Source organism: Andrena cerasifolii, chromosome 4 (assembly GCF_050908995.1).
Source record: "Andrena cerasifolii isolate SP2316 chromosome 4, iyAndCera1_principal, whole genome shotgun sequence".
Taxonomy (NCBI): Eukaryota; Metazoa; Arthropoda; class Insecta; order Hymenoptera; family Andrenidae; genus Andrena; species Andrena cerasifolii.
In genome coordinates, this window is record NC_135121.1 from 19,663,819 (window position 1) to 19,680,002 (window position 16,184).

A 16,184-nucleotide genomic window follows, 5' to 3' on the forward strand; every position below is an offset into this window, starting at 1 on the left:
TAAAACTTTTTGGTTTTTTCAGTTCCGAAGAAACGTTTCGTCGGAAAACTGTCAACCATGTCAGCGAAAATTTATTGCAGCCCTAAGTTACTGGTCCTGTACAGCTTATAGATCTGCTTTAAATAAATTTAAAAAAAGATATTCGTATAACTTGAATATCCAATAAAAAGTCCTGAAAGTTTAAAAAAGATTCATCACGTAGTTTGCTTTTAATAAATTTCCCCCTTGGTGTGGGTGGTGTCCCCACTTAGTCAGCGAGAACGCGTTTCCCTTATTACTTTTAAAGATTTTACTGTTCACTTGTTTTTACTGTAAGCCCACCGCACTTTGACTCAATAGATGTACGTCGTGTTTATTTTTGCTGTGGTAGTAGTTTAAAATTCATAGTTTTTTGTGATATATTGTTTATTATACGATAAAGGGGCTCTGTGGAATATTTCTCTGCCAGAATAGGTTACATTCGATGTAGCATGTGGAAATACGAAGGTGCGGCGTCTCTCCCGGGCATTTGGAATAGATGCCGCATTTTTATGCGGGATTGATACCGTGTTGCATCAGAAACTAAGTCGAGTGAATGTAGTTCTTATGTTTAAAAAGTGTTTTAAAATAGACACCGCGATATCTCAAGGCAAACTATTTATTTTTTAAGCACAAATCTGATAAACATCTAAACATGTTTGTGGACTTTTTGCTCTTTTTTCAAATTTTATTTTTTCTTTTATGCGCACTGAATGTGCAACTAAAGCAGAAGTAATATCTGTACCCATTTATTTTTCCAATTTTATTCTATTTTGTAACTGTATAAAATCTTTTTTTTTTTAAATAACAATTTAAAATTAACAAGTTTAAATGTAAAGTTAAAATGTTTCGAAATGCGACGTCACGTCCGGAAGTGCGTCGTCTCTCTCTACAAAAGGATGTTTTTGGTTATAATTTTTTAAGGGTGGTAAATATTAGAATTTTTATTTCCTTCGATGCAAGTAGCAGCACAAGATGTTCAACTAATAAAATGTATCCTTGGAAAAAGTTCCCATTGCAGAATTTAGATACGGTGACAATTTTGCGTAAGCTGCGGCAACTCTCCCTATAATTACCCTACTAATTCAAGACTTACCCTCAAGTTTTAGCTTCGCAACCCTGTTTATTTACGATTAAGTTACCCTCAGTTAATTTGCCCTGCAGCTCGATTCTTTTTTAGTCCTTTGGCCTAATCATCCTTCGCAGGGTGTTCAAGGGGACGAAAGGACTTTCTACCCTCCCGTATCGATAATTAAACGTAACTGTATAGAATCCTTTTGAAGCGCTTAATGTAGAAAATAAGTAATAGTAACGGATTTCACGAATGAATCTACCGCTCTGAATCTATATGATACTTTGTTCGATAAGAAGGTGAAAAGTTCAAAAGGAACAATTAACTTAAATTCCGTCAAATTAGGGGCAATCTAACTATGATAACGTAGGAGCATGTCGAATCAAGATTACACGATCTCTTCAAGCCTACCTTGTCAAATTCGATTAACTCTTAATTAATGCGTTCCGAATTAATTATTCGAGGAGTCGAGTAGGAATTTCCTGTAATTATAACGACAGTATCGAATGAAAAGAGCAGCGTTTCAACATACATTTCTGGACACGTTGATGTGCCTTTTTCAATAATAACAAGCTTCTTCCTTTTCTTTACTGTTTCGCAATTTGCACTCGCAATTCCCTGTTTCTGCCAGATTAAACGGTACATATTTATAGCAATTTCATTCATTGAAGAAGGGTGGACGTACTCGAACCCTGTATTAAATTGTTGAATGCATTTTAACCTTTAAAAAAAATAAAAAAAAATTTTTATATAAGAATATAAAAATTCAGACCATTTTCGACGATAAAATGAAAACAGGATATTTTTCCTTCAACGGGATCTAAATGCCGAAGCTAAAGGGTTAAGCGATCGTTAAGACGTTTCCTATTCCCGATACAAATTAACTGTGTTAAATAAATCCCCCCGAAATCGTCGCCTTGGGCTTTAGAAAATGGGGGAAGTTTTCTTTCGCGTGCGCTGTCGCGAACTCGAAGTGCAGGACAGCTGAACGATTAGCGGCCGTTTTAAATTACGTGCAAAGTAGGCAATAATAGAACGAGAACACTGCGCGGCATGTTGCGAGGTAAAAACATTTAACGCTTTTGCAACCGCGCTTCGACTGCAACACGGCAGCCGTTCACTAAGGTGAATATGTTTTTCCTCGATTCAGCGAAAACCGCTTCGCTAATAGGAATATTATGCTGAATAATACGCACGGAGATGCACGAGTGAATGCAACGTGAATTCTGATATTACGATTAGGGAATAACACGGCGGTATGAAATGAATTACTTCAGGCCAAGATGACAATCAGGATTTTAGTATAAGCAGCAGTTGGAAGTCGATCTTAATAATACTCTGAAATACTCTCGTGGTCACAACTTCTAATAATCACAAATTAGTCACACGGGGGTTCATCGCACCCCAGCATCATTTTTTAGTTTTCATTTTCGTATTTTTGAATCTTTTAACTTTTCAGTGATAATTGTACTTGGTACTTATTGTTCTTACGATCATTCTCCAATAGTATTTTTTTCTAGAAATGTAATAAAATTTATAGTTGCAAAAAACAGTTGTGGAAAATAAGCGATTTTTTGTTAAAATTCGACAGTATTTTTGAATCTTTTAACTTTTCAGTGATAATTCTACTTGGTACTTATTGTTCTTACAATCATTCTCCAATAGTATTTTTTTTCTAGAAATGTAATAAAATTTATAGTTGCAAAAAACAGTTGTGGAAAATAAGCGATTTTTTGTTAAAATTCGACAGTATTTTTGAATCTTTTAACTTTTCAGTGATAATTCTACTTGGTACTTATTGTTCTTACAATCATTCTCCAATAGTATTTTTTTTCTAGAAATGTAATAAAATTTACAGTTGAAAAAAATAGTTGTGGAAAATAAGCGATTTTATGTTAAAATTCAACACATTTTCAAATTTGAATATCAAGGCCTGAGAATTTACCAAAATATTGGCAAACAAAAAGGAAAGTGCGACCACGATGCACATATCTTCAAATCGATAATTTACATAGAAATTCAGTAGAACTTTTATATAGGAATTTCACACAGAAGTCGCCTCTTCGACGGCAGAATTCGCCGAAGCTTTGAGATTAGTTGTTGAAGCGTCGATTCTAGCTGGGGCATCCAGCAGACATTCCCAGAAAATATTTCGAGTAAAGAAAGAAGAAGCATTCCGTTCCCATTGAAAGTTTCGCGCTAGGCACTGTCAATGATGCGCGGAGGCCTCGAAATCATATTTATAGCGAACTGTAATTCGTCCAACTGGGCTCCGAGTCGCGAGAAAGCTGCGGGGGTGCCTGCTTCTACGAACGGGCAATTGTGTTTGCGTAATGTATCAATAACAAATATCCTCGCGGAGAGCCCGTCCGATTTTACAATAATTCATGCCCGTGTAAACAACCGACGAGACTTGGTCGTAACCGACGAGCGGGCAGTTACTAAAATAAACGAGGTGAACGAAAATAAGTGCTCCTCGTCTACCTGTTACGTTTCAAGCGGAAACATGTAAATGAGGGAATAAAATTAAAGCGAGCGCGGCTGCGGCCGCTCGATCGGCCCGACACGCGCATAACTGCAATCGAAAATCGTTTAGGTCGGGCTCGGCGCGGTGGCACACTTTGCTCTGAATTGCAGCGAACGAGCAGCCCGGTTGATCGATTGTTCCCGTTCTTTGCGCAACAGGGATAATTGAGCCCCGATGATACCATCATCGAAACGCACCTCGATTCCAGTTACGCCGACGCTGCTCGTCATTCAGGCTCTAACCCTATTGTAGTTTCCGGGACAATCGGTGTCCACGGGATGCTGGATCGCAGCCAGCGGAAGCTCGGAAAGGTGTAACGCTGTCGATATGTTTACAGCTCTCGATTTCTATCTGGGACGAGGATCCCGTGGGATCGCAATCGTTTTGCAGAGAAATGCTTGCGGATCGACTCCGTGAATGAACGGAGGGGTGTGTGTTACGAGGTTATTAATCTCTACGAATCCTCCTGCATCGAAGATGATGGAAGACTGACGGCATTAAAGAAACTTGGAGTTCGCACGACTGGAATTATTTCTAATAAGAGGTCAAGGTAAACTTAAGGAGGTACATGGGTATTAGACAGCTGAAATCAACGTTTGCTTCTGGGCTAGATTGTAGAGCCAGTAATAACTCAAAGTATTTGCTCTTTTAACAATTCTTTCTTAGGGCTATAAGACGTATTTTCAAACGGGAAGGTTTACAAAATATTAAAAATTAATTAATACACAAGACGTGAAAGCGAGTGCTTGCGTAATGCGCGCCTCCATGTAGTGACTACGATTCCCATTGACCGACTCGTCTAAAAGCAAAATCGCTGTATCTGAGTGTCCTTTATCTCAAAATCTACAATGTGGAACTCGGTTGAAAAATTTTAATAGAAATTCAGGGAGTTATACAGCAAATATCAACCTTGAAGGATTTCACTGAAGTAATTCTGTGATAAATGTTGTCTTAAATGTTGCTGAAGTTGTGCGATCCAAGCGAGCGAGTTCCAGATCGTGGAGAGAAGAGTTTTGTAGGTTCAGTTAAGATTTCAACAAAAAATATCGATCCGTTCTCGAGTTACGATGTTCAGCGTCTTGAGAAACATAGTTTTGCGAAAGACGGCTTTAAAGCCTGCCGCGGCGTGTTTATCTGCATTGGCCCGCCCGTTACTTTTTACGTTGTGAATCTCGCAATTTTTCGAATCCTTCAATGAAATCTGTTTCAAAGAACTTCTAAAACTAGTGTCTATCATAAACAATCGAAATGAATTTCGATTTTTTGACCTCGAGGTACCCATGTACCTCCTTAATAAAAGCAACTCGGGGAAGCCTAACTGGGATGGCTGCAAGTGTCGCAGTCGCCTATCAAATACATTCTGAATTGATGAAGAGCGTCTGTGCATCAATGATTTAATCGTACGAGGAATACGCGACTTGACTACTTCGCTGGCTCACGTTTGTTGTAACTTTCTCGCTCCTTTCCGCGAGTTCTATTAGCTCCTTAAGATATAATCGCCGTGTGCTGGTGCATCACAGGAGCCTGTTGGTTTCAAGCCAACAGTAACTTTTCGTATCACCCTCAAACCATTCGTATTCTATACTTTGCTACGCGCATCTTGCGTCAGTATTAAACAGCGGCAGTAGATAAGACGCGATCTGGAGGCTACCTAATCCAGTTCAATTTCTAATCCCCTATAGACACTGCTGTCTTACGAACGTTCCTGCGATCTTTCTCTCGCACTTTTCGGCGAGTGACATTTAACATCCCCTGCGAAAAGTTACTGTCGTCTCCGGCGAAGCCTGCTGATTTCAAGGTGTACAGATGGTCGGCGACCGCGAGCGGTGTTAAGAGACCGCTGAATCGCTAGAAAACGCAAAGCAAGGATAAAGAGGCTCACCCGTGGCGGACTGGGTCTGGAGCAATAGTCCGATCAGTGAAACCAGGACGTAGGTGTTGTACCGGGGTGCCACGATACCCCGTCGCAGGGTCGTCATCTCAGGCGGCCCCCGCCAGGTGCCCCCTCGACCTGCCACCGCCCCTGCGACCGCCTTCGGCAGCTTTGGCTTCTTAACTTCCGCCTTCGCCAGCTCCGCGCCGCGTAGTCCTCGTGCTTCACATCTCATCTGCCTCCTCCGCGTCGGTTCCTCTCCCCCAGATGCGAGACTCTCTTATCCCCCGAATATCCCGTCGATCTACCACGTATCGAGCCGCCTCCTCTTTCTCACCTGCCTCGTCATTTATACTCCGTTCGCTGAAAACACGTTCGATCGTTGACGCGAGCGCGCGCGCAAGCGGGCTCGATCTTCCCGGCTCCTTTGAAAAAAACCGATCGCACACTCGCGCGTCCGCGCGATCGCGCTCCAACAGAAACTCGTTCCCAATTATTTGTTTTCCTTTTTTTTTTTTTTTTTCGTTGCTGTTGTTTCGATTCTTTCCCGGCTGTCGCCCCTGCGGCTCGAGTCCCGTCTACCTGTACGACGCGAGTGTCCGCCCGCCGGTTCGAGCTGTCCCGATGGCTAAACGAGGGCGAGCCGACGCCACGCGACTACGGAGTACAGTGAGGTACCGCGAATCCTCGCGGGTGTCGGTCGCATCTCAGCGATGAAAGTCACGGCGCGGCCGTGTCGTCGCGCGTCACACCGCCTCCGTCGAGGATCCTTCGAAATCTGGCGCGCACGATCGGCGGACGCGGGACAGGATCGCGGCACACACAGCTCCGCTCGACCTTCGCGATAGCAGACACGTCTGTCAAGCGCACAGCCGATGGAAATCGCCGGCGTCGCCCCGCTCTATCGACACGCACGTCCGATTAGCCGCCGCTTCTGGCCCCGTCGTCGGCCAGGTGAAACTTGACGGCTCGGAGGAGAAACTGTCTGGCCGTGGCGAGGCACGCGACACACACGGTAGGCCGTGCGGAGCGGATGGACAACAGAGGGAGAGATCACGTGTCCGTCGACGGAAACTCACTGAACAATCACACCATCCGCGGGGAGCGAGCGAGGAGCGGGTCGAGGGCCTCCTCGTGGCCGTCGTACGAATCGATTCGAAACACCTGTAGAGGCCCACCGGCGTGTGCGTTCTCTCGTGTTCCCGTTCCTGTTCCCGTTCCGGACCCGAAGCGTTTCGCCGGAGCGTGTCCTGTCACCGTACGCGCACGTCCACCACCAGGGCCCTGCACTTTCCCGGCGCTGTCTGTCTCTCTAGCAGGGACGCGTGTCTTCCAGCGGCGGAACGATCGTTCGAGGCGTCATGATCGGTCGCGACGCGGCAGAACAACGTCGCACCAGCCGCGTACCACCGTCATATCGTCATCCTCTCTGCTATAAACGGCACGTGGGGCTACGAGGAGAGTCTATCCCCTTTCCCGGGGGATGTCTATCGTTCGGGGGCGCGATTAGCCCGCGACCTGTCAACGGACTCGACCTGGACCTGCCTCACTGTCTCAGGGGTGATCCTCGGTGCTCTGCCCGTCGATCGTCCGGCAAAGAGTGACGACGAGCTGAGGCAACCACGGCCCGTACACACGCTCGTGCCACCGACTACGCGGGTAGTTTCGTGGCGCGCGGATTCACCGATGGAAACCAAGCGCGCACGAGGCCGCCCGACAGACTGAGAGTAGCAGTCGACAGTCGACAGTCGGCAGGCAGCAGCGGCAGCAGCAGCAGCAGCAGCAGCAGCTAGCAGCAGCAGCAGCAGCTAGCAGCTAGCAGCTAGCAGCGGTACAAGCCCGGAACGTTTCTCGCCGTGTGCCGAGCGAAGCTCTGCAAAAGCAGTCTGCACACGCGGCCGCGCTGTGTTATGCTTGTCCCCACTTCCCTTCTTGGAGCGCGCGATCGCGGCTGCGGCTCACCTATTTGCCTGTATGCCTCTATGCCTTGCCTGCCTCTATGTCTGCCTGTTTGTCCGCCTGCCTGTCTCATGCATGCATGCATGCATGTTCGTCTCCTTCTCCACCTCCTCCACCACCTCCTCCACCACCTCCTCCTCCACCTCCACCGTTCCTCCTTCTACCTTATGCTTCTTGCGTCCTCCTGCCCTTCACCAGCCCCAGGCTGCCTCCCTTCCTTCCTCCTCGTGCTCCACGCGCCTTCTTTCGACTCTCTGCATTGCTCCTCCTACGCTTTCCTTCTGATGCTCGCCTCTTCGTCTATTTCTTCCTCTCTCTCCCTCTCTCTCTCCCTCTCCGCCACTCTGCCTCTCTCCCGTCGGCTTCTCGCGGCCCCTCAATCTCTCGTCCTTCCGTTTTTTTGCGGGCCTGATCCGCCCTCTTTGTCGGACCTAGCTCCGCAGGGTACCGGGGCTTCGGATCCACGATACCCCGGCCGTTTACTTCCGGTATTTCTTTCCGGAGGCCACGGGGAAACCAAGGAACGCCGCGCGATTTCGATCATCGGGGCGATCGAGTCTCGCACGCGGAGACCTCGCGATCGCTCCTCGGCCCGTCCCGCGGTATTTATAGAGAACCGTCTCTGTTTGTTTCCGATGCGCGAATTGTGTAAGGTTTTTCTTCGGAGGGAATCGCGGTGTCTGCGGTGCTAAGAGTCCCCTTCTTCCTCTCTTCTTCCTCCCCTTTCGGGGTCGTATAAACGATCGTTAAATCCTCTCGTTTGGCAGCGACCTTTCCCTTTTCGTAATTTTCTTTGGCCAGCATTGGGGTCTCTTCCTTCGGTAGTTTTTAAACGACTGTAGGCGGCGGTGAAAATGTTGCGATCCTCTCGCTTCTACTTTTACTACTTCTCGCCGAACTTTTAATCTGCTACTTTCTCTCTGCAATCCGACGGATTTATCCTGATTTCTTGGGCCTCGCCTCGTGTAACGGTTTAATGACGATCGTTACTATTTTTAACGGTGGAACTGTGTCGCCTGCAAATAGGACCCGACGACGCGTTAAAATTGCGCGTAAGTGTTAAGAAGTTTTCGGCATACTTTTCGCTGGCACGCTTTTGGAATCTGTCCCCGTTCCGCGGTTGGCTCGCCTGTATCGATCTTCGCTGTCTCGTTACGTCGAAACAAAAACAGCTTTGCAGCCGCGTACTTTGCTTCAGCGGGCTGGAGGATTTCTCGTGGACGTTTCCGTCGACTCCCGCACTGGCCGGCTCGAAGCGCACGTTGAATCCACCACTTCCATCGTGTCTCTCGCCTCTTTGCTTCTTCTTCTCAAGGAAAGATTAAGTGCGACGTGTTTGGCGCGGCAAGTTTAAATCGTCCCACCGAGTCGTTCTTTAATAGCTCCGCACCCTTCCGAACCCATTGATCGGCATAATCGCGACGAAACACTTCTCGAAAATTCGTCGCGCTCTCCGAAGAAAGCGCGCGCGTCAATTGCCCCGCGAAAACAACTAAACAGTGCTTGCTACATTAGGAAGATCTGCCCCTTCGTTTACAGAAAGAATAAATAACCATCGAAACGAGCAAAGGAACCGAAAGAACGATTTCTCTATGCGGAGCACACTATCCTCCGTATCCCGCGCGAATTCGTCCGAAAATAAAGAGCAGAGTATCCCCCGAAAACACGAGTCAACAAACAGAGACGGCACAACGCTTCCGGAAGAGCGAGAAGTCAATGAAAGAAAGAAAGGAACAAATACAATTTACAGAGGCGACCACCTCCCCCTGTCACCCCGCGTCTCAGCCCGCCCTATCCAGCGAAGGGTTAACGTTCACCGAGGGCCCTTAAACCAACGAACGTCGTCGAGAGAAAAGTTTTACGAGGCAGACGGGACGCGATTTCCTTACGGGATCGAGTTCGACGCTCGATTAACAAGTACATTCGCCGAATCGTACATTACGAACCCTCTCTTTCAATATCTCCCTCTCCCTCCCTCCCCTCCCCTCTCTCTCTCTCTCTCTCTCTGTTCCTCCCTCCCTCCCTCCGATTCCCTGCCATTCCCTCTCTATACGCGCGCGTCTGGGCGGACTTGAAGCATGCGACCGTCACACGCGTGCGAAAGGGTTCCTGCTTCGGCGATCATTTAACCGCGGTGAACGGCGATCGGCTGTCCGAGATTGTCCACGGTGCCGAATGCCCCGGTGCGGCGGGTGAACGCGTGGAGCGGGAAGACGAGCCGCGAGCGTGACACGCGCGCGTACAGGAGCGATACTCCTCGGGATTGCCGAGGAGGGTTGTCGCAAAACCACCGACCTTGCGCCTCCGTCACGGCGGCAAAGTGCAATAGTAATTGGTGGATGCACCGGTGCTACGTCTCTCTTTTATACGAGAGAAAACGGTACCGCCCCCGCTGGCCACGTGACGACACCTTTGCAGCAGGACCTACCGCGCGCTTCTTGCAGCGCATCCCCTTCAAACGGGTACCACCACAGCCCCCACTACCGGTCCGGCACCCTCTTCCTTCCTTCCTTCCTTCCTTCCTTCCTTCCCTTCGCTGTTTCCTTTTCCCGCGTACACTTGCAACCGCGATGCAACTTCGTTTCACATTTGTTAAGTAGGAGAGATTAATTAGAGAGCAGGCAGTGGTAGTGACGGCCGTTTAATCCGGCCACCCCCGTCCCTTACCACCTGCGAAACTTTCAATCGATTCCGGGCGCTGTGGAGATCGCTTGAATTTCGAGAATTTTAGGGGTGGAAGGTGGAAGGTCCAGCGGGACTTCGGTGCCTCCACGAGCAATTTGTTTGACGACGCGTGAGTGACGATTACTGGCGGTGGAATGTATTTTTGTAAGCACTCGATCGTTCTGTTATAGCTCGAGGACTGAATTTCGGGAGCTAATGTCCAAATTAACATTTCTTGTGGCAAGTAAAGATGCAGGAAGCTACTTACGCTTTAACTACACGCGAGTTGAATTTGACATAAGTACACGCGTGGTGACTTTTATACGCCACCCTTAGAAAGCACCCAAAAACTAGTTTGAAAAAATACAACTGTTTGTAATTATTAAAGTTATACATATTGCAAAAATGTTTATTAGACGGAAAGCACTTGTAATAACCAAAAAAGACGGAATAGCTTCAGTCAAAGAGTAAACCTCATGTTGGGCGAGACGTCTTGACTTTCTAATTGCTACGCAATCCCTATAATGTTTCATTACTTTATTCAGCTTTATAAATATATGAATTATAAGACAGTAATTTTGTTCGCAATAATAAATCCTTAAAACTTTTAAAATATATTTACATGTCTAAACTAGTTGGTTTACGACAATCTAACCAACTTATCGTCACAAATGTGGAAACACAACTGACGGTAGTCGTAACGGACACTTCTGTAATACCTAGGCTATTTCGCGCAGCAGAGGCCCTGCCGAATTTTATAAAAAAATAACAGCTTGTTTAAGGGGTCATTCCGGTTAGCGCGCCGATAAATTCAGCGATTTTCAGGAATTTATTGCGGCAAAAATAATTATAGTAATGGAATAAAACTTTTTTCTATTTATTAAGCTACACTTCTACAATAAAGAAAAAATATAAAAGTAATAAAATTATTGCTTTTAAAATGCTTTTGAAAGCGGTCTTGATGACATGTTTAAAAATTCATGCCTCGCTCGTGCAGGCGATTTCAGCAGTTAGACTTACCTGGAACCAAAAATCCAAACCAATTCTTGATCAGTATGACTGTCGCTATGGCTCGGACTATAATTAGTGATTTATCTTAAAAATTAGCAATATGGCGGGCAAAATGCAAGAAAAATGTTTTTTCGGCTCTCTCTTTTGCTATTTTTGATTTTAAAAGTAGGTTAGACTCGATGAATATACTTGGTTGTGGTCCCTGCGAGAGTCACAGGTGTGCAGAATAAGCAGTCAAATTTATAAAACAATCGGTTCGATAGATTTTGAGATTTTATCTTCACGATGTGAAATAATGACGTCTCGAGAAAAACGTGTTCAAAGTTTTCATCTACAGAGGCCGAGCCTCTGCGCTCCCCACAAAATGCCTCTGTAGAAGCTGAAATAATCGGATTTTTTCCATGAAAATTTAACAGTACATTCTTGAGGATCTGTACTTTCAAAAAATGTTTTAAAAAAAGTCGATTTTTTCAATCCGTCTGACCGGAATGATCCCTTAAGGAGGGGGGTCTACCTAGAACTGTCAAAACAACATGCTTCTTTGGGATTTTTTCTAGAAAAACCGATAAGCTTTTATTATTAAACATTAGTCCAATGACAACTGTCAGTGATTTCGAAGAAAACGTGAAAAAGTATATTTTCAAATATGTAATAAAATCACTAATAACTGCAGTATATGTTAAAAATAAATTCAGACTTGACAATGTCAAATTATTAAAGAGGAGTCCATGAGACTCCGCGTCACCGTTAATGTCACAAAGTGGGACGTCACCGGTTAAGGGTTAACGCGATTCAAACACTTAAATTACCGCGCGGAGAAGGTATCCGGCTCCATTCCTGTTTACACGCGGCAGTTTGCTGTACGAATCATTCAATAGAATCTTGATTAACCCCCCCCCCCCTGGAAGAGCGTAATACGTATAATTTAATAATAGAATAATAGTTTCCGCGAGTGATTGCAAAAGATTCAATCCAACGGAGTTGTGTACTTTCTTTTCAGTCTTAAGGGCGGCCGAAGGGGTGCGCAAATAAAGCCAAGATAAAACGTAGACGCCGTTACAAAGTTGCGTTGGATGGTAAACACAGCCGAACGAGTCCATCATTTTAATGCGCCGCGCAATGAAATTCTCGCCAAGTATAGCCGCGGGTCCAGCGATGCCAGAATCGTGGGACGTGGGACAAATGCTTACCCCCGCCATCACCTACCGTCGTCCCCTACTTTCCTCCCATCGCACTGCACACAGGTACACCGCTACTCATGTCCGTGTGCGTTGCCTGTTCAGCCCTTTTCGCCACAATCGTCGTTTCCGAAACCCGGAGCGTATGTACGAGTCGTAATCAGGAGATCGGGAGTTCAAATCCCAGCCAGGCGGTTTTCTTTTTTTTTTTAAATTGTTCTCTAATTTACTTAATTTCCTAACTTCTCAGTAGAGTAAGAATTAATTTTCTAAGCATTTTGAAAATTTTAGTTGTTCGTTAACGATGCAATTCCCGTTACCGAAAACTGCTGCGATTAGTTTTCCGCCGTTCTACGTATGCATAAACAGAAACACACGCGTAATGGAAATTATAATTATAATTGCGCAGGAAAGAATATAAATATTACTATCAACTTATTTGTTTTCGTGGAAAAAAATTATTCCACCGATAGAAATGCACTGGAAGGTGGAGACATATGTAAGCTATTGTAATACAATTATTACTGGCTGCATTTCACAACATGTGCTGACAAAACGTGACCAGCTAGGGTTGATGATGGAAGTGAATTTCTTGAAAAAAAGCTGTAGTATGTGCGTTCAGGTATAGGCGCATCAGAGTACAGGGTGCACCAGACGATACGCGGCACCACGGTACACGGTTTGATAGCCCATTTTGTAAATACACAAATAATAATTATATTATAATATCTTGCATAATGTCTTCCACCGTCCAGTGCATTTCTGTGAACAGTATTTTTTTTTTTAACGAAAAAAGGAGTTTGTAGTAATATTTAGGGTAACTCGGGGTAATATGCCACTTCTCAATAATTTTTTAAACAATGCACAGATGGCGTTATACATCTGCAGTAATTTCGTTCAATTTAGCGTAACTACTAAGACGACAATAGATTTTGGCTTTTACCTTCTTTTAGTTTCAGTAAATCCTGGTAAGTTCTAAAAGTACCTATTGTCTTGGTCTAATTTCACCCTGCAATTAGAATGCAGATTATACATTTGTGTGGACAGTTCTACAAGAAATCAATAGATTATGATAAAGTATACTAAGAAACGAATGTTATAACCTCTCGCACATCCTTTAAAACTATGTACTTTGTGGAGAGATTTTCAATCCTACTTTTTATTGCCGTGTGGAGTAATATGCCACAAAGATATGACAAACTCATATCTTTATAACTGTTTCTATTTAATGCCATCGAGTTGTTTTGAACTTCAAACCGTGCTGCTTGGTGAAACAAAAGTTTAAAGGAAGCCATTCGAATGGTGAAGGAGGCTAGTACTACAATATAGAAGGAATTTTCAAAATGTAGATATTTCTTATAACGATTCCGACTGATGCAGAAAATGTGCAACTACTGTGCAATATGTGAACTACATTATAACGATAAAAAAGGACCTAAATATCACTGGGTAAAAACTACTTGTTGCAACAAGTGGGTCCATGAAGACTGCGTAGAGATTGGAGACTGTTTAGTTTGTAAGAAATAGCTATTATTTTCAAATATATTTTACGTTTCATTGAGTTAAAATATTCGTCATTAGTTACTAAAAGCTTGAATAGTTTAAAATATTGTTGATTCTGAAAAATTTCATAGCTTGTGGCATATTACCTCAGACCTTGTGGCACATTTACCCACCACTTGGGTAATATGCCACTTTCGAGGATTTTTGTATCTCCACATTTCTCATTCAACTATAAAAGTTGCATATCTTTAATCATTATTCAATTGCATAGAATTAGTTACACTTTCGTATGGTTTTATCTTTTTCCCTGTATCTACTTATACCTGCGAGATATCGCGTTTTATGTGTACCTATGAGTGCCTAACCCAGACCTAACAGCCCACCACTTTCAACGGTTCAAAAAAGCCTGGAATAATGCGAACCCAGCTTAACGCGAATTGCATCAATAACAAAACGGATACTTAGCAAATTAATAATTTTCAAGTTTTCATTCTACTGAGAAGTTAGAAAGCGAGATTAAAGAATAATTAAAAAAAAAAAACTGAAACCGCCACAGTGGGATTTGAACAGGCGACCTCCTGCTTACGACTCGCGCGCTCGGGTTTTGGCAATGTTGATTGTTGGCGAAAATAGCCGAACAGGCAACGCGCACGGACGGGAGTAGGGATACGCCTGTGTGCAGTGCGATGGGAGGAAAGTGGGAGACGACGGCAGGTGACGGTGGGGGTAAGCATTTGTCCCACGTCCCACGATCCTGGCATCACTGCGCGGGTCTTTTATAGCGGAACTCAAGAAATCTCGCCGCGATCCTGTCTCTTCCCTTCTCCCTTTATTCTCCGCCCACGCTCTTCTGCTTTCGCGCGTTCTCGAGAAGGAAGGCGTCATTGAAAAAGAAAGCAAACCTTCCTTTAAGTTCTACCGTCTAGACGCGCCTCTCCTGGCCTCCCGATTACGTAATTCCATCCGCGCGAGCAATAATATCGGAACGGACGCGGCGAACCAACCGCCCGGCGCCACTTCCTCAAATTATTTACAGACTTCCCCTCGCACCAGCAAGAAACGTAGATTGAATTTAGATTAACCGTAGACCCATCCTCCCTAGATTACCAAGAGTGCCGCTTACTTTAAACATATTCGCTCGGGCGAAGTGACTGCTGTATTAAAAAAATATAGATGTCTAAATGACCCAGCAGCAAAAATGCATTTTGTGCCCCGCATAAAGCGGCCCCCGGACTTTCACCAACTACGTTCGCACCCTGCCTTTTCTTCTCATCCGTCACGAAATCTCCTTCCGTCATACTTCGCTGAAGCATCGCTGCCAACGTGCCCGATGCCGCAGCGAAATAAATCTCCCCTGCCCACCTCCACCGAAGGTGACAACGAGGTAACCGAGCCGGCTATCGATTTATCGGCTCCGCGGCGTGAAAAATTAAGCAAACTCGGCTGCATCAGGCGGCGGCAGCGTCTGACGAGCAGGCGGACGATACTCCTGGCGGAGGGGACGACCACGGGTACAGAACGGTGGAAGGAAGGGGTGGCTGCCCAAGGGAATAGATCGCGCGGGGCTGCGGTCGATAGGATCGCGACAGGTGGCGAATATCTAGATAGCCGGTGCCCAGTTTGGTGGTCACCGTCGGATCGCCGAAGAATAGAACGTGCAAGTCCAAGGTCAGCCGCGCGGCCGGATGCAGCGGCCTAGCCTCGTTCTGGCGATCTCTTTCCTTTGTGCGTCCACGATTTTGCGGCACGCGATTCCGATACGCTTCAACGACGCCAGTTAGACTTCAACTACTCGAACTCAAGGAAATACGCCCGGGCGGGGAGTCCCCCAGCCTTTCCCTCTCCCGCTCTTCGGCTTCGATCCGTTCGAGGACGATCGAGCACCGACGCGCGATCAACTTAATCCTGTTTGCCCGCCGCCGGGAAACCAGCGCAGTGGGCTTTCGGCTGTACGCAGAGGAGCGAATGCAAATGTGGAGTAATGGCTCGCCGTTTGACAAGCAGCGATGGCAGGCGAGATCGGGCTATCGATTTGCTTCAGATTTTATGAGAACTTCCACGCGCAAGCTGGAAAAGCTTCGTGAAACTTCAGGCTTTAGATTGAAATTGGTTTTTTTTTCTTTTGTTCCTGGAGGTATATCGGCTTTCGATCAAATACGAAGTGTTGGGCGGCATGTGATTTTTAGTCCCTCTGTTCGGAATTGAGGCGTGTGGCATTCCGATGATTATTTTTCTAAGACGATTTCCCCAGTCGATTTCCTAGGTGGAATCACCCTATTCACCGAGGGCACCGCAATTTTCACCGCGCCCCCGTGTATCGCGGTGCATCGATCAGTGCCACGAGCATCTCGCAGGACGTTAAGGCTCGAATTACACGAG

The 16,184-nt window shown here is 45.7% G+C and overlaps 1 protein-coding gene across 3 annotated transcripts in view; it reads right to left on the bottom strand.

The window, feature by feature from the left end:
* Positions 1–7,524, bottom strand: part of LOC143367698 (follistatin-A-like) — a 94,697-nt gene extending 87,173 nt beyond the window's left edge. For 2 of the 3 annotated variants that reach the window (XR_013085079.1, XM_076809783.1), the window contains exon 1: positions 5,500–7,517. Coding sequence is in view for 2 of the 3 variants with exons in the window: in XM_076809783.1 (XP_076665898.1) it covers positions 5,500–5,725 (226 nt within the window). In the remaining variant the exon portion in view is untranslated. Of the gene's footprint in view, positions 1–5,499 lie in introns of all 3 variants that reach the window. The other variant, XM_076809784.1, reaches the window with a different exon arrangement.
* Between the last annotated feature and the right edge of the window lie 8,660 nt (positions 7,525–16,184).